Source organism: Haemorhous mexicanus, chromosome Z (genome assembly GCF_027477595.1).
Source record: "Haemorhous mexicanus isolate bHaeMex1 chromosome Z, bHaeMex1.pri, whole genome shotgun sequence".
In the NCBI taxonomy this organism is placed as follows: domain Eukaryota; kingdom Metazoa; phylum Chordata; class Aves; order Passeriformes; family Fringillidae; genus Haemorhous; species Haemorhous mexicanus.
In genome coordinates this window covers 45,879,982-45,898,722 of record NC_082381.1, presented here as the reverse complement: position 1 = coordinate 45,898,722, position 18,741 = coordinate 45,879,982, and the positions used below count along the sequence as shown (strand labels likewise).

Genomic DNA, 18,741 nt, shown 5'->3' with positions numbered 1-18,741 from the left:
TTGCCAGAGACCTTCCATGCAAGTCAGACTGTCACAGTGCTCAAGAAAGCATCTGTGTACTGTGTACACCTTCCTTCACAGGAATAGGTGACTACAGCTACTGTGATTTTGACATGCCTGGCTTGAAAAGTCTGCAGTTTGCTGGCCAGCTGGTCAAATGGGTGGCTTTCTGATCAATGAGAAGCATTTATAATTAATAGCATTTTTTACTGAACCCTCCTGTGGGCATGTCTTCTTTTGAAGTAGTTGCAGTTCTGCTCAGGCAAGTAGAATTTTACTAAAGTCACTGGGGACATTAGAAGTACTTTGTAAAATGTTCAAAGAGCTGAGAGAAGGCAGAATGGTGAAGGTGGCAAATTTGCAAGCATTTTTGCTAGTTTTGCTGTGACCTGTGTTGTCTCAGGGCTTCTGCCATATCCCCACAAATACCTCAGACCTGGGTACCAGTAGCACTCATTGCTGCACTTCCTGTCCCCACCACTCCCCAGTGTTCCTCAGTACCTGCCCCTGCAGGCACCTCTCTGGCCCTGAGCTCCACAGCCCTCACCCACCTGGGGATGCTGAGGGTCCGTGCAGAAGAGGGCACCGTGAGATGGCTGCAGGGGCACACCTGCCATTAGAAAAGCCTGCATGTATGTTGGTCTGTGTGCCCAGGGTTGTGGGGGTATGCCACCTGCCTCTTGGAGGGCAAGCACGTAACAACACGTGGCACTATGCTCTGCTAACTGAAGCACTAACTGAAGGAAATTTTAATTTTAAAATGTCACGTACTTAAAGCAGTAGTGACTTTAGGACACTCTTGGTTCTCACTTGAACAGTGCAGTGAAATCCTGCAGAAACCAATGTCAGTCTCCTCATGTTACTGGAGTCAGTGTGGAGTGCCTAACTCCTCATGTCTTCTCAAAGTAAGGTTTTAGATCTGAATCTATCTATTCTACCTCTGAGTGTGCTGTAGACAAATTGCATTTATGGGTTTGTTGTTTGTACCAGTTGAGGGACCCTGCAATTAGCAATTCCATTTAAATGCTTCTTGAAGACTCAACTAAAATGCACCATGCATACGTCCTTTGGGTCCCTGTTCAACTCGTTTTGGAGTGACATGTTCAAAAATACTTGATTGTGCATATCTCCTCTCCACTCTGCTTGTAGTGCAAATAAGTGTGTGTGTGGGGGGGGGCAGAGCCAAGTGCAGTAGAAATTACACCATAACATTTTGTATTTGATTCAAACCCCAGGTTTCCCAAGCGCTACACCTACACAGAGGAACTGTAGGATGCAGATGCAAGCAGGTAGCAACACATCTGTGTCTTGTTGCTAGCATTAGGGACAAAGCAAGGGGATCATAGTTTAAAATAGCAGCAGAACTTCATGGCCATTGATTGATCCTCTAAAAGGCAGGACAGAGACTGGAAGCTGTTGTCCACTTGCCTACCTTCACTGAAGTTACTGGGCAAGCCAGAACTGCAGAATGCACACAGCTTCTATTTTCCATCCTTGATGATGTTTAAACTGTGAGACACTCAAATTTGGTGTCTAGCTTTAAAAAAAAAGAGAGAGAGGGGGAAAGATGGGTAATTTTGTCCCAGATGGCCGAACCAAGAGTCAGAGCACAACCTTGACTGTGGAACACCTCAGGTTCCAGGAGAGCTGGAAGAGGAGAGAAGTATCATGGAGGCAAGGTTTGGTTGGGGAGAGGTGTGGATTATGCATGGAACTTGAGGCTGGGGGCGGGGGCTTGGTTTTGGAAAATCGCGGGGGAACGCAGAGAACTGAATGGAGGCACAGCTGGGCAATGTTTGGGTGAGTGAAGAGAAGGGGTTTAAGGTAAACAGGTAGAAGGGAAGTGGCTGAACATGTGGACAGCAGAAGCACAGGGTGAGTTTTTGTGTGGCATGAAGATCAACTGTCTTTTCAAAGAATAGAAAAATAGGACTGCAGTGATTGAAGTGAGGTAAAAAGGTGGTTCAGGGATTTAATCCTAAAGGGAGAAAAGAGATTTATAAAAGAGTTGAAAGCCACATTTCTGCACTTCTGTGAAGGCAATGTTGCATGTATTTGTGTGACCATTTTAAGGACCCTTTAACTTCTCAGATCTTGCAGTGGATTCTGGCTGCACAGCAAAAGAAGATCACAGAGGAAAAAAAAACCAAACCACAGCACTTTTTGGGCTTGATGAGCCATAACTCTCCTTAAGCAGAAGAAGCTGGGGAGTATAAAAGGGTGTTCTAATCCTGTCCTACACTTACCATAACTGAAACTCAGAGGCAGCAGATGACCTTTGCCCCAAACACCCATTTTCTGCTACCTCCTGGAGAGCAATAACCTCTGGTTCATCACCTTGGGTTGCAGTCTGATAAGCCAGCAGGAAGAGGCAAGGACAAGAGCCGGGGGAGGTCAGGTACTGTCAATGCCAGTGCTTTGTGCACCATCTCCTGACTCTGGGCTGGGCCAGTCAGGAGGTGAGCTTCTCATCCGTTCATGCTTCTGGCAGCACTCATAGGCTGGCTGTGTCCAGTACAGAAATCATGCGAGGCATGTGCACCATGGGCTGTGGGGGGGACAAATGCTGACACAAAGTCAGCCCTGCCTTGGAAGAGGAGGGAGGAGGGGCACAAAGGGTTGACATCTGTCAGAAGGTTATCAAGCTGGCAATAGTCCTTTAAGGCAGGAGGCCGGCAAAGCTCACAGCAATGCTGGCTCTCTGTGAGCCCACCCTCAGGACAGGCTCAGAAGGCAGAGGGGCCACTGAGAGAACAGGTCTCAGGAAGGGTCACTGGAAATCACACCACCCAGCTGCAGCACCACATCTCATCTCAGAACAAGGCTTTCCAGAGCTTGAGATGGCCCAAGAGGTGCCTTTGAAGACTGGAGACTTCACTGCAGTGGGATTATTTTCATGGTGAAAGATTTCATGCCATAGGCTCGAAGGAGATGAACTGCCCTTGCTGGTTTGTTAAAAACCTAGACTAGATAGAAAAGAGAACAGTTTGTTCTTATAAGAAAAACTAGAGGAGAAAAGATGCTGCCTTTTCCTTTCAGAGAACTGCACTCAGTCTCCAGTTGGGACCGTGAGAGAGAGCACCATTGCTGGGAAGCTTCCAAACCCAGAGAGTGCTGTGCATCCATCCAAACATGCTGTGGGAAGCAGTTGTACTTTGTCAGAGCATTAAAGGGCATTAAATTACATTCTCTGATGAGCTCTGAGCTGCTGGTGAGATCCAGCAGTCCCAGCTACCTTGATTTTCTAGGAGCTCACTCTGTCTAGCATGGTCCACTTGGTCTCCTGATCTTCATGCATAGGGTTAAGAACAGGCCCAGTGCTTCACAGGAATAAATACGGCTCAACACACACTGAGTGGAGCTGAGCTGAGTTATACATGGAGGATATGGCAGAGCCAGTGTGCTGCTGAACAGCCGTGGTTTTCTTCCAGCTGAGGTCTGTGAGGGAAGCTGTGGGCAGCCTAAAACCTTCACAGCTGGCATGCCCTTCTGGCTCTGCTTGGGGGAAGGGGACATGGAAAATTTTCTCATCAGCACTGGTCTGAGCAGAGAAATTGCTCCTGCTGACAGCCTCCAGTGAAAATCTGGCTTCTTTGTCATGTTGTACTGTTGCTTAATAAAAGGCACAATGAGTTGCAGTGAATATATATTTCCTGTGATGCTATTTTGGTGTCAAAATTACTCTATCAGCAGCCTGTTTAAAATGAGGTTATGATGGAGCACCAATCTTATTAGCTAATTGTGCTTGCTCTGTATTTCACAACCACATTACAATAGTTAGCTGATGGGCTCTGCAGCCAGGATACTTTTAATTCCCCCTGGATTTCATTATTGTGACTGCAAAGGAAGGAACAGCATAGCAGATGAAGCTATTGCTGTTTAGGTTTATAATGCTGCCTATGCCTTGTACTGAGCTGAGCCCTTAGGCTGAACGAGTTGGCAGGATTCATCTGGAAGAGTGAAAACAAAGATTTTGTATTTGTCTAGGCTTTGTGATACAAAAAAAATTTAACCCTTTGATTCAGGAGCAGCTGCTCTTTCTTTTCCAAAGAGCAGACTACTTCAGTGTGAAGTGCTAATCATTTTTAATAGCTTTCACCTGCACAAGCACATCATAGGCATATCTGAACATATGTGACATACTCAGTAACCCATGCCTGATGTGTTACTACTATCACACCAAGGTGCTCTGTGTCCTGGCCTGCCGTACTGCATAATTTCTTACCAGACGTTCTTAACGTTTTTAATACCAGAACAGGCAGCAAGGACAGTTTTCCCCCCTTGCAAAAAAGTAAGACACTCAAGGTATGGTCTCTCCAAAAGCTTCTTCTGCTGCAAATCCAGTGACGCTCAGACAGCAAGGGCTCATTTGTCTTCATATGACTTTTCAAAACACCCACATGTAATTGCTTAATTCTAGCCAAGGCAACAATTTTTTAATTTTTTTTTTTTTTAATTTCCAGTAGCAGTTCATTACAGCAGTTGTAATTGGTAAGCATGGCACAGATAACACTCTTGGATCCCCTCTGAGCTTTCCAGCAGCCCACTTCTGAGAATGGTCTCTGAGTTCTGGCACCTCATTTGCTACTAATTGCTCCTTCCATATTTGCTTTTTCCATTGTCTTTTCCCTACTTACTCCTTTTCTAGCCTGATCCCCCCAGAAAGGTTAGGTGGAAGATATCTTCAGGGCCACAGTGAGGGTGGATAGAGCTACAAGGTGCAAACACAAGGCTGCTCCACAGCAGCCTGGACAACAAGCAAGGTTTTGCCATTGCTGAGACTTACCCCAGTTGATGTCATGCCTCTGGCTTGGTGGATCATCAGTCCATTCCCTCCTTCCTCCCACTTCCTTTGCTGTGTCATGGCTGCAGCCCTTCTGGAGCCCAGCCCCAGCTTGTGGCCACACATACAATATATATTTAGCTTATTTCAAACAAGTTTGTTTTCCCCCATGGCTCAAAACCTTAATGTGTGCTTTTTACTTGGCTTGTTATGTGCTATTCTTAAAGTTCAGATGGTGATTATGGAAAGGTGGGGGGCCTTGGCCCATGAACACAATGAAGTGAACAGGAATTCAGGCTTGTGTATAGTTCTCCTACACTCTTCATTCAAGCTTTGATTCCTTATTATTTCTTTAAGAAGCTTAATAGCTTTTCAAGCTGTTCATCTTCTGGGAAATTCAGACCTGCAAGTGCTTATGCTGGCTTTTTTGGGGGAGCAAATTACATTTTTATAAAGCTGTCAAGCTTCATCTTCGTCATAAACAGCATGAACCTCACATGCTCTTCTGGCAGGCTGGTCTCCTGCTGCAATGAAATGCAGACCATTCTGAGGTTTTCTTGTCCTTGTGTTTTCCCATAATGCACAGATACAACACCACAGCTTTCAAAAGCAAGCCGTGATGCTCCTTGCCTGGAGGCAGTAGGGCTTCTGTGCCCATAAGAAGGAAGAACTCCTCTGCAGACCTCCTACCCAACCTTTCAGAACAGGCAGCAAACCCATGCTTTGAAATCCCTTTACTTCATTCAGCAATGTTCAACATTAGGTACTAAAGTTAGGTTTGTTTGTTGTTACTAGGGACAGTGCAATTTTAAGAGATTTAAAAGACAGCCAGCATGCCTTCCAACAAGTGGGTTTTGCTTCTGGCAAAAAGCAGGCACAGTGAAGTACCCATACCCACTAAAAGACTGGAGGAGATTTTCTAGTGAAGGATTAAGGTTTCAGATATTTTAACAATCAGAAGAGCAATGAGTCTGAGGTGCTCATGTCTGTACCATTTCTCTTGCGTAGGATGCAAATTCCACCCAATTCATTGCCTCTTGCAGCTGCAGAGGCATTTTTAGATACCAGTTTCACACACAGCCTTACCTGCCCCCATTTCATTCATCTATCCTCCTGCAGTATCTGAGTACTGACTGATCTTTAATGTACTCAGCCTTCATTGCATCCCCATCTTTGAGGAAAGAGAGGCACAGAGACAGAAAGTGAAATGTTCCAGGCGACAGAGGAGGAGGAGGTCTTTGGTGGAAAAGCAGTGCATTGGCCCCAGGCAGATGTCCAAATCTTTGAGCCAAACCTCTCCTACCTAAGCAAAGATGGGGGGACATGAGGGAAGGTCCTAAAATCAGAAGAAGTGGTCAGACCACCGTGCCCCATCTGGCATTGCCAATGCCTAACAAATATTTTTTGTCCAAGATTTGTATTCAGGACTTAATATTTAAAACTATAATACAAGTAAGAGCTATCAGAAAAGCAATTAAAAACAGGAGACATCACTATTTCTGTGACAGAGGCAGACTTTTTTTTTTCCTAGGGCACAGGGTTCAGGTCTGTAATTTCTTCTTCAGAAGACTGCAGTGTGAAATACCTGCTCACCCATTGGTCTCCCACTTGATTATTGTCAGCTGAAGTAGTGAGATACAGCAATTCAATAGCCTCTCTCATTGGCTTTATTTGTAGCTTTGACTGCTCTGGTCAGGGTGTCAGAAAATCTGCTCTGGTGCTGGATTTTCTTCCACTTTATTTTTAGCATATTTAAGGTAAACAAGAATAAGCACTAGATGAAGATGATGGCAGTAGTTGTCAGAAAACCAGCCTTTTTGGGATTTTTTGTGTGTGGGAGTGTAAGCTCCATCTATTTCACACATTTATCATTTACTAGTAATTAGAAATTCTAAATAATCGCTCCCTGGGCACTAGCTAATCTTCATTAAACATCTAAATACCAGTGACTAAAACTGGGTCAGTGGCCACAGGGGAGGGAAGGAGCCACGCCAGACTCCAGCAGCACAGGATCTGAGCTCCCTGGCTTGGAGAAGGAGCCCGTTTGCTGCACACTAAATGCTGCACACAGAGGGTCCCATCGTCTACACATGGCAGGAAAGCTCCTTCAGCAGCCAAGGACATGTCCTGTGTTGCTAGCAAGGAGACTAGTCCTTCATCTCCAGTGGGACAGCAGGGCTTTTCAGGGAGCAGGGATCTGAGAAGGGATCTGCCTGTGCTGTTCTACAATTGCCAATGCCAGGGGCTGAGTCCCAAGGGTAAGTGGTCAGAGAAAAATGCCCACCACAGGAAAAATGTCTTGCCACTGTGAACTGCTGTGTGGTTAAAGGAAAAATCCTGCTTCTGCAGCGCCAGTCCTCCGTCTCCAGGTCACTACTAACAGCAGGAGAGCAGAGTTTTCTTCCACAATCCACCACAGTAATGTGAAATTTTCCTTCCAAGTCCCATGTCCCATTCTGTTCTCCCTGCATATGCTTCTCTCACTAGTCCACCTTTAGGTGGGCAGCCCACCTTTAGGTGCTTGTTTGGTTTTTTTCTCCTGGAAGTCACAAAACTCTTGTTTCAGAGCATTGATCTCTGTATACAGTGCTTCAATCCCTCACTCCTAGAGAGGGTAAATAAAGCTAAAGAGCTCCTGTTCTGCAGCTCTGACACAGGCAAAATACAGTGGAAACCAGACAGGGTTTATACAACCTGTATGTTTCATGCCTCCTGCCCCTAACACCTCTACTGATGAAGGACATCTCTGGGGCCTCTTTTGCTCCGTGCAGCTAAACCCATCAAGCCATGCAGCTTCACTGTTAATAAACCGTGAAATAGACACTCTGAGCCAAGGGCACATACCTTCAGTGGAACTGCAGAACACCGTCATGCAGCAGAACACTCTGGGTCCACAGCATGGACCCTCCCTGTGTGCAGAGGTCCTGCCTGATGGGCTGTCTGGTCCTTTTCCTTCTGAGGGACTGATGATGATGACTGATTAGCCACAACAGCATCAGTCTCTGTTTCAGAAGCACCAGTAGTTTCCAGATAAAATAAACCATCTCAGGCAAATACAGTGCTGAAACGGTTTGCAGTAAAGAACAATAGAAGCAGAAGACATGGTTCAGCTTGGCTTACTAATGCATTAGTGTAAAAAAAAAAAAGTCAGCAAGAAGCAGAAATATGTGTCACTATGGGACAGAGAGGAGAGGGGAAAAAATCTTTGTGACTGTATGAGCCTCTGTTATTGAATCTACTCACCATTGATCTTTAGATATTCAAGCTGTTGGAACAGCTGTGCAGAGTGGGATGTGTACAGGTCCTTGAAGAACAAGGTAATGGTGCCACAAGAGGTGCTGTGCTGGGATATGCAGCTTGCATGGCTCATAATGCATAGCAAGATCTCCTTCATGCCTCCCTACTGTTCACTGCCCCACAGCTGTCCTGGTAAGGCAAAGCATCTTATGAGCCAGTATGCTCCAGATAGCCTTATGAGCCCCGAGAGTCCTGCTTCCTGGGTATGAGCAAGGACTCTTCTGCATGTGTGACCACAGTCTCCCCTATCCCAGTGAAGAACTTTCCAATTGCTTCTGTATGTGACTGACCTTCAGCACACCCTGTAGCCTATCAGAGAGGCTGAGGAATGTTGTGATGGGTGTAGGGGCAGTTTCCAAGACTCTGGAGAGAAGCTGAGGTGCAGATGTGAGAGGATCAGTGAGAAGAAAGACAGCAAAAATATCCTACCTTTGCTCTACCAAAGCCCATTAACAGGCTCATCTCAGACAACATTACCATCAGAATGCTTTTCTTGGCACCAGGACAGTATGTCTGGTGTTACTGCAGCTACTCAGCTGAAGAGCAAGCACAGAACAAAGTAAAACTTCAGCAAAAATTTGACTTGCTTCTCAGGAACATGAGATTGTATTGTATTGAGTAAGAGCAGGGCTTACACACACCACATGGAAGATACAGAAATTTCTTTCTTACTTAAAAGGAAAACTTTATTTTGATACATTAAAAAATCTATACATTTCTTAGACTAAAATACAGTTTTGCATCAGTATCCTGGCACAATGTCAGTTTACACAGAAAATCTAAGATTAGATCAGCACTGTTAATTTCTTTTCTCTTCCTGCATTCACAGCTTGCAGTATAAAATATTTTGAGTTCTCAAGACAACAATGAACAGTGTCACATTTACTTTTCCCATTCTCAAAGGAGGTGGCATTCCACTGGAAAAAGGAGCACTTGTTAGTTGGTCTTGATTCAATGTAAATCACTAAGCCAGTCCAGGGGTTTGATTGCCCTGTTAGAAGTATGAGTAAAGGAGGATGAAAAATTCATTTCCAGATGAAGCTTTGATGGACTATGACAATGCAAGTACTCTCAAGCCTTTAAAATCTGTTCAGAAGATTTTTCTTTTTCCTTACAGTAGTTTTTGTAATCAGCAATGCAATTCATTATATAGAAATAATTATTTTCTATAGGTATAGTATTCCACCTTCATTTTGCTCTGAAGAGTTCCAGAGTAAAATTAAAGTGGGACACAGGAGATGTGGCTGTGAGATGTCTGAATTGGAATGTGAATTTTCTTAACTACTGTGAAGATCCTGTGCAATATTTTTTATCTGCTCTCCATGGCTCCACCTAACTTCTGGCAGCTGCTTTCTGTTCTACATCAGAAATAAACCACCTTTCTGTTTTGTCTTCCCTCACTCCCCTGGGAGACATTATGAGATTGTCTGTGGCACTGTTTTTCAAAAGACAGATATTCTCCTGTTTCAGTCTGAGCAGCAGGGAGGAACCCAACTAATACTAACATGGAGGACACATGGTATTTGAGAGTCAAAAAACATGTTTATGGTGGGAACTCCAGTCAGTGCACAACTTCTGCTGGGTTTCATAACTAGTCAGCTTCCTAATTTCACCATAGCTTTTTGAAATAAACTGCCCCTATTCCCACTAACCCAGAGAGGACTGGTAGTACACTTGAGGAATGGTATCCACCTATGCTGCCAGCATAACACAGGAATGCTGTTAGCTATCTACTTATAAATCACATACTTAGAGAGGTCATAGCTGTCTTTAACATTACTGAAATTATGCTTTTTCTGCTAAAGTTAGCTGGTACTTTTACTCTGAATTCTTGGAACTTTGGTTCTAAGGGGAGTTTCTGTAGAGAAGTACCAAATGCTTATAAAACCAAAGTTTGCTCATCATATTCAAATATGATGACTTGACCTCAGTGAGACAGGGGAGTAGAATCTGATGGATATTTGCTGGTTTTCTGATAGTTCAGTTTTAACAGATGTCTGTCAAATGAATGCCAGATAATTTAGCCCCCAAATGGGTATTTTCAGATCAATTCATGCTACCAGTTCTCCTTAGAAATATTTTCACAATCCTGGTCTCTGAGGAGCTTTGGCTTGATTGTATCAGATTGCAAGACTCATCACAGCTCCATCCCAGACCAGAAATTTTGCCTTTTATACATAACCCATATCACAGGAGATGAGTTTCATCTTTTGTCTCAACTCTTTAAATGTAAAAGAAAAAAATACCTTGAAAACAGTAGTTGGTACAGAACACAAGAAATACAGATTAACTAGTCTCCATAATCTTGTTACATGGTGGAAATAACAGCAGAGATTAAATAGTTGGAAAAGCATTTGAAAATGAAATATTTAGAGTAAACTTTCATCATCCCAACAAAGACGCTGAGGGCAAGAAATGCTTCAAATAAGCCTGTTGGGTTTTGTGTTGGGAAACAAGAAGGTTGTTTTGTTGTCTTTTTGGTTTTTTTCACAAAGTTGAAATAGAATTTCTGTGTTGATAATGTGACACAAGCTGTTCAAGAAACAATGGGCTAGTGATATTTAGATTTAGTAAACAGTATCTGCACAGGCCAAGCCATGATTTAAAAAACAGGAATGCTGTAAGGTATCTACTTATAAATCTTAAGACTGTTTCTTAAAACGACTGTGCCATATTCAATATAGCATGTAATATGCACTTTGAACTAAATGTTCAGTGATGAGTATATGTCTGCTACATGCATTTTATTCTGACTCTATAACATACATTCACAGAATACATCATAACCACTCAGAGCAAACCACTAAAGTGCATGCTCTGAGGGCACATTAAGTATATTGTTTCCAACACTGGCTGCTCAATTGCCAGAACACTGATACAGTAAGGGCTCATTTTTGCTTTATATCCCCATTATGTGCTGAAAGAATAAGAGCTAACATCCCCTGCTCCCTCCATGAAAGGGAGCACTGTGGAGCAGGCTAATTGCCTGCTGCAAAAAAAGCCCTTTCAGAAAGAAGTAACCACCCTGAGAAGATGCTGTACAGAAGTGCAGGGAGCAAGTCTCGGATTAATTATTGGGTAGGTGGGCCTGTGTACTGGGTTAGGCTGGACGGAGTTAATTTTCTTTTCAGCAACCGGCAAGATGCTGTGTTCTAGATCTGCAACAGTGTTGCCAACACAAAGTTTTACCTGTTACTGAGCAGTGCTTGCACAGGGTCAAGGCCTCATCTACTTTGCACTCTAGGAACCCCGCAGTCGTTTGGGGTTGGGCAAAAGGATAAGAGGGCACACAGCCAGGACAGCTAACCTGAACAGACTGAAGAAATATTCCACATCATATAATGCAAGACTCAGCAATCATACTAGGGTGGGTGTGGTTCCCAAGCAGCTGCATTGGGCATTGGTCAGCTGGTAAATGATTGCCTTTGCTTTTTTTTTTTACCCCCTTATTTGCTTAGTGAACTGCACTTATATCAATACTTTTGTCCTTTCACTGCTCTTTCCCATCCAGAGCAAGCAACATAGCAGTGTATGACAGCCATGGTCAAACCATCACAACATTTAACTGCATTTTCCACTGTTAGGTCTCCCTTATAGAAAACACTTTCCAAATGCAAAAAGTCCTTAATTTACTATGCCAACGTAAGGCCACATTTAGAAGCCCATCCTGGTTCTGGCACTGGGAGCTCATGGAAAGCTGAAGATGCAAATCTAAGCTGGCCAACCTATGTGTTAAGTCTAGCTGTGGAGCAGCAGTGAGACTCTAGAAATGACTGGTTGCACTTCTAACCACAGTGATGGAGCAACACCAGACAAAAGAAGGAAAAAAATTCTACCTCAGAACTTCAGCTTAGCACATACTCTCCCTCTCATTCAGTACAGGTAATATCCTGAATCATGGCCTCGGGAAGGTAAAAGGGAATGTGGAAAGATCAAGGGACAAAGGGGAGGCTGACACTCCACCACTTGCCACACTTTTACTCAGAGAGCAATATGGAAATAAGACCCAAAAGAACAACAGCACAAAACATTCTCTAGGGCCAAGAAGAAGAAGTTAAGATGACATGCTGCTCTTCAACTTCCAAACAGAAAAAGTAATGTGGGAAAAAATTTAACAATTTAAGGATTAGTATGCTTTTTCTGTTTGAAACTCAGCTGGTCAGAGGCTATGATGCAGAAACCAAATGCTGGGAAGCAGTAATTCCAGTGATTGTTTCTAAATCCAAATTGTCCAGCCTAAATCTCCAGTATTTTAGCAGTACTCAATTCAATGGACTTTCTGAGGAGATGATTTCTCTGTTTTAGCTGTCTCATCTGCTCCTTCTGCATTGTTATTCTCAGTGCAGCATCACTCTCTACTTAGTCTAGACTGCTTCCCACAAAGCAGATCATACACTGGCTTTAATAACCAACAGTCAAAAGAAGTATTTAATCCCTCACAGCTGGCAGGCCACAGAACCCCTACTGCCAAAATTTATGGATGAGATTTACATGCCAAAATGTCTTCCCACTCCACTATCCCCACTAGGAAAGGAAAGCAGTCTAAATTTGTCCTGAAAAGTTGTCTTTTCAGAATTCTGTCTTCTGCTTATCTCTGTGCATAAGATGAAGCTGGAAGAGGGCAGCTTGTAGTTTGGTTGCAAATGAACTTCAAGGGACATTCAAAAGCCTTAAGGGGCCACTGGAAAGCCTGTGTGTGGATGGAATGCCTTTTTGGCAAGACTAGAAAACTCTGCATGCTGGATATACACTCAAGCATGGTGCACACGTTTTTATTAAGAACTTTGTAATGATATAGCTTTCCCACTTAAACATTACAACTACCCATAGAAAAGTGTTGCCTATATCTTTTAAACACCATGTAAATAAACAAATTTATTTTTAAGACAGGATAAACTGCTATAAAAATGGTGCACAGTCAAGTCATACAAAAATACAAAATTTGTTACCAATTGCAGTCCTAGTTGCAATTACAGAGTACAGTTCCCACTCAGGACATCCAGTGAGTGGAGAACACAAACTTGTGGAACCAGTCATGGCAGAAATTTTTTATCAAAATGAGCAGAATACAAGGCTTCTTTGATTAAGCACTTCCAATAACTTTCAAACAAGATGAAAACTAGATTCTCTGGAAGCAACTGGGTATTTGGTAAGTCTTTTAGTCTTGAAAACCAGTTTCTAGGATTCATCTAAGCTAGTTTTTAAATTTGTGTTGCTAAACCCCTCTGATCTACACAAATACTGGTGTTGAGTACCACTGCTATCTTAGACACTGGTACTGCAGGAATGTCTCCTCTCCACAAAAGGCTGCTCCAGTGTTTCTTCTGGGCATGTCTGACCTCTAACTTGCACAGAGAGGCTTCACCTGTGCTCTAGTCTGAACCCCTAGGCTGAAGCTCTAGTCCAGTCAGCACTTACACAGATGTGTACATTACAATTTCCATACTTAGAGAGCCCTCTTGATGCTAGTAGTTACAGATATGATTCACTTAAATGAGTAAGTGCTTCCAGGACTAGATAAGTGCCTCCCCAACAGCTATCCTTTCTGAATGAATTATTTTTGTACCATTCAAATAGTCTGGGTTCTGTGATATGAAAAGTGTAAATTGTTTTAACTGGCTTACAGGAAAAAAAAAAGTAACAAATTTAAGTTATGAAATGACTTCTGGAAGCAAAAGTGAAACGTTTTACTATTGCCAAAAAGATAAGAGCACTAGTTAGCTAAATGACACTACATAATTATTTAAACCTTCAGCAGCAATTTAGAAGTCTGATAGTCTGAAAGGAAGCACAGTTAGCTGCTTACTAAACCTTGATTACACGAGTTGTGCATGTCTTTACCTAGACCTATCTCTCTACTCCATCATAAAGCTTCTGTAGAAAGGCTCTTACTCTTTCAAAAGATTTTCTGGAATGGAGTGATTGAACCATTGAGGCATCATTATTTGTAGAGAGCTTGTATTTAGTGCAATAAGTTTAAAAATTCTGCTCTGAAATATTAATTTTACAATAACAAAAATAGTTTTCTTAAAAAAAGTTAACAAAACAAATATATAGCATAGACAGATCATCAATTCTTAGCAAATACAGTTATGCATTTACCAATTCACTATGCTGAATAATTAAATATTAGCATTCATCTCTGGTGAACTTCCAGACTGAAGAGATATTTATGTATATAATAATAATTAAAAAGCATGTTCTCTTGTCATTATTTAATAATTTCAGATAACTATCCTGGCAGCTACACTTCCAAAGGAATGTTTCTCTGCCCTTTCTGGCTTTAGCCACCCACTACAGTATGTACAAATATGGATCAAGCAACAGGCAAGGAATGATCCTTTCTACCTCCCAGAGCTCTCTCATTAGATGAAATGAAGCATACAATACTTTTTTTATGTACAGCAGTATAATTCATTTCTCTTTCCATCCTCAGCATCTTTGTATCTAGTCATGAATTAATCATGAGTATGGCTAAGATTGAGCACTAACAATCTGTTATTTCACTTGCCTGTATGGCGAATCCATACCCTTCAAAGAACACTGCTGAAGTGTGAAGGAGGCTACTGAACTCAGGGGGAGGACAGAGGGCAATGGGTATGAGGGGTAAAAGTAGGGTAAGCAGGAAGTTAATTGCATATAAAAATTATCTGTCCCCATTTTGTAGGTTCTGTTTAACAGGAGATGCAAGGGCTCCCACACACCTAAATACCTGAGGAGTTGGTTATTGTGATATCTGATACTGGTAAACAGAACTGTGCCCTGCCAGGGCTGTAAAGTAAAATAACTGCTTACAAACACATTTCAACTGAATGAATTTTTGCTGAAACGACCTCTTGAAAAAATAAACTTGAGACTTTTCTTGATTTTAAAGTTTTCTGTACACGTCACTGTCCTGAATTTAATGAAAATTTTAAAGAAATTAAACAAGTAAAACTCTCAGCAGATTAGCAGTGTCATGGGAAATCTGTCTCTAAACCCAGTCATTATTTCAGATTATCTTTACAATGATACTTCCTCCAGATTTTAAAATATCAAGCAGATAAGAATCAACATTTCCATGACCACAACAAATAACTTAAGAAATGGAACAATGATAAAGCTGCTTGTAAAAGCCACCCGTATGAAAAGAGTACATGTTTCACAAAAATAATTGTTAAAAAAAGTTTTAAATCCCTGTTCCTTTTCTCTGATTTTGGCTGTTTATTTTTTTAGATATATATATATATATATATATATATATATATATGTATGTATGTGTATATATATATATATATATATGTATGTATGTATATATGTATATATATACTTTTTTGGAATGTCAATGGGTTCCAATATGGCTGGCTAGTTTCAAGATGAACTTGCTCCAGAGGCCTAGAAAACAAAGTCATACAGTACAGTCTTAGACAGATGCCAAAGGACAAGGAGAAATTGAGTCAAAGGGGTCACTGGAAGCCATAAAGAAAAAAGCATGAAAAGGTAAGGTTTTTTTGTTGCACCCTGATACAAGAATAGAACTTCCTAAAGTGTTTTCTCATCTCCGCTTCTAATATCTATTTTAAATACAACTGCACTTAGGGCATTTCACTTTAAGAAATAATTGTCATATCTAAGAAATATCCACATTTCAAGGAAACTGAAGCAAACCAGTAAAGACTCTGTTTGAAAAAAGAGTAAAAAGTAGTGTTGATCTAATTTTTAGACACGCAATTTTGGGACTACGGGCATTATCATTACAAAATAGATTTATGAATGATCCTATTCTAGCTATAACTGAGGCCCTCCAATTTGGGGAAAGGTCTTTGAAATTCAACTACTGTGTCCCATCGTGATCAGGAAGTGAGATCCTAGTATTTCATAATCAAATCAACTGGAGCTGAATGCCCAAAAATGGAAAACCCAAACCAAAACAAGGCCCAAACAGTTCCAAACAAGACATTCACATGAGCAGCAGAATTGGGAGTAATTCAGCAGGAGACTTCCACTCTGAGCCTCAAGTGCTCAGCATCTTCTCCAGCCATCCTAAGAGGACTTTCAACCAGTACCAGGCTAAGAGTCCATTAAAAAATTTCGTCTAAGAAGAAAACCACCCTTGGTTTGCAAGTACTTGGTTTGCACTTCTACAAGGGGTGGGGGTGAATAAAGTTTTTTAACATCCAAGCTTCAGGCAGTCAAGTACAAAAGTGTAAGTAGCAGTCAGGCGCCAGCTCTGACAACAGTGAAAATGGAAAACCACTTAAGGTAAACCAATTCTTTGAAACAGAGTTTAACATAAAATTTTGAACTGAATTTTTTGTGCATGTGACTAGAGAGTTTGCACACCCAATTCTCAATAATTTTCATGGCACATTTGCATTTACAGCAATTAGCTCGCTCTGAAAATCCCAACATTAGTGTCTGCTTGACCAGCTAGAATTACTCCCAGAAGAAAACAGTAAATGAGCATAGAATTAGTTTTTTTTTATGTATAAACACAGCAGCATTTAGGCATAAGCAAATCTAGAAACTGGTATGCCATAATGAAATAGCAAAACACGCAAAGCTACACATCTATCCAGTCTATAGCAGGAACCCATTCCAGCTTAGTCAAAAAATGCTCATGCAACATGGCTTCACATACATTGTTGGAAAAAGAAATTCTTCTGTTAGCACACACTTATTTAGATTCCATTTGGTTAAAAAATGATCCCCATGGTACGGAAATGAATAAGACCCCAAACACTCAGAGAAAGTGATGATGGAAAAATATTCTGTTTCACAAAGTCATAATGTACGATGACAAATCATACCTTGCCCAGCCTGGCTCTCTGTTATACGCCCTCTGTTCTCCACCTTCCAAACTTATCCTCCTATCTGTTATCTGTACCATGTATAGTGTTCTTATTCCAGGCTAATCAGACATGCAATGCCTTCCTAACAGGCACACCAGAAGTAAAACAGGCTGCAGAAGCATAAATGATGCATTGTTCACTGTCTGTGCATCTGACAGTGTGAGATGGAAAGAGCACACAAGAGACAAGCAACATAAGTAGTTGGCAATAAAACAAACAACTGGGAGAAATGTCATTTGAGCAGGTTGAAAGGAATCACTGTATCCAATTCCTTGGCACTGTGTAAGATAATTTAGTGAGGGCTTTGAATACCTGGTCTTACTTTGCAACAATGGATGCACACAGTAAGTGTTCTTCATTTCAGGCTTTTGCAGTGAATGTAAGATGAGCAAAAATTGTTCATCTCAGGGCTAAGAAGAGCCCAAAGAATCTCAAAGCCATCTTATTTTCAGACTGTTCAGCAACTGGGGCTGTCTGCATATACCACATGGCATGCATCACTAATCCTAATGAAATGATACTACATTTGTTTCATATGAAACAGTTCCTTTCATCTTACTTTTACAGGAGATGGTCTCAGCTGTGACAAAAACTCTGCCATCCAGGTGATAGGCAAGCTCACAAACAGAAAAAGCAGAACATCTTGAGTGATACAGAGAACAAAAACTTCTCCTGAAGAAGTGCAGTCAGTAAAGACAAAGAGGGAGAAGAAGTAAAAGTGAAACTCTTGGAGGATCGCCACCTCCTCATCTGCACCTACCATTGGTTTTAGCTCTCTGCCCTCAGCTCCACCTCCCCGGCCAGCTTCTTTCATAGATTTCTTACTATTCTCCACAAACTCCTGAAAAACAGTAATGAAATGACAAGTGCTTTCATAGAGCAGACTGCAAACATTAAATCTCAAGACAGAAACTTCAAGATGTAACTACTCAAAATATCTAGATAGTTTCCATCTCCCACTTCTCTTGCTTAGACTGGACCACAAGGTATCAAAAAAGCCTGCCAAATAACCACAAAGGTCTCCCTCACTTAATTCTGGAAGCCAGACAGATGTTTGCCTTGTGTACTCTTACAACTTTCATATTTATCATGCAATGCTCTCCTTTATGGGGAAAGAAGGTAAAAGGCTGATTTTCAAAAAACAAAATAAAGTCAAAACCAAACCAAAAACCACCCCACAAATATCCCAAACACACCAGAATCTCATTTATTGCCTTGTATCCTGTGCCTAATGTTAGAAGTCCATTAAACAAAAGGACTTGGAGATAATTACTTGCAAGATTTGGCTGATTTCTCTAACTGTCCTCAATTCAACCTCTTACATTTTTCACAAAATCACAATCTCCTTTTCATGCAGATTAGAAAATGTGCTATAAAATTTTAAGCAATATTTTTCTCTAAAAGGCAAGAATTCTGCAGAAAATGTTAGTAGACTTTAGCTGCTGGGGTTTTGTGATACTGACTGTTAACTTAAGATACCCACAATGCTTTTACAATATATCAATGCTTTCTTCTGAGAAAACTTGCTGCATTTTACTCTCACTCTGTTAAAAAGCAACTAATCAGCAGCTGATTTATTTATTATATACTCTAGATTCCATAGGGGTTTACAAACAATTTAGCACTAAATTATTGGTATGGTTTTCCCACAAAAAGAAAAAAAAAAGGAAAAAAATGAAAAAAAGAAAAAAAGTGCTAAGAAGTCATGAGATTCTTCCTCTAGCATACACAAGGGTACATTTTACAGAGACATATTCTACACCTTTCACTTAAAAACACTGTCAAGAAATTTCCTAAGCAACAAACAAGTGAGAGGCTTGACAAGCAGAT

General features: G+C 41.4%; 1 protein-coding gene across 5 annotated transcripts in view; it reads right to left on the bottom strand.

Moving 5' to 3' along the window:
* SLC44A1 (solute carrier family 44 member 1) overlaps positions 1-18,741 on the bottom strand; it is a 98,746-nt gene that overhangs the window by 20,857 nt on the left and 59,148 nt on the right. Inside the window, exons 15-16 of one of the 5 annotated variants that reach the window (XM_059873563.1) lie at positions 17,672-17,752; positions 8,159-8,209 (exon numbers count right to left, since the gene is read on the bottom strand). In XM_059873563.1, coding sequence (XP_059729546.1) covers positions 8,174-8,209; positions 17,672-17,752 — 117 coding nt within the window. In that variant the 3' untranslated portion in view covers positions 8,159-8,173. The other 4 variants (XM_059873566.1, XM_059873564.1, XM_059873567.1 and 1 more) reach the window with 4 other exon arrangements.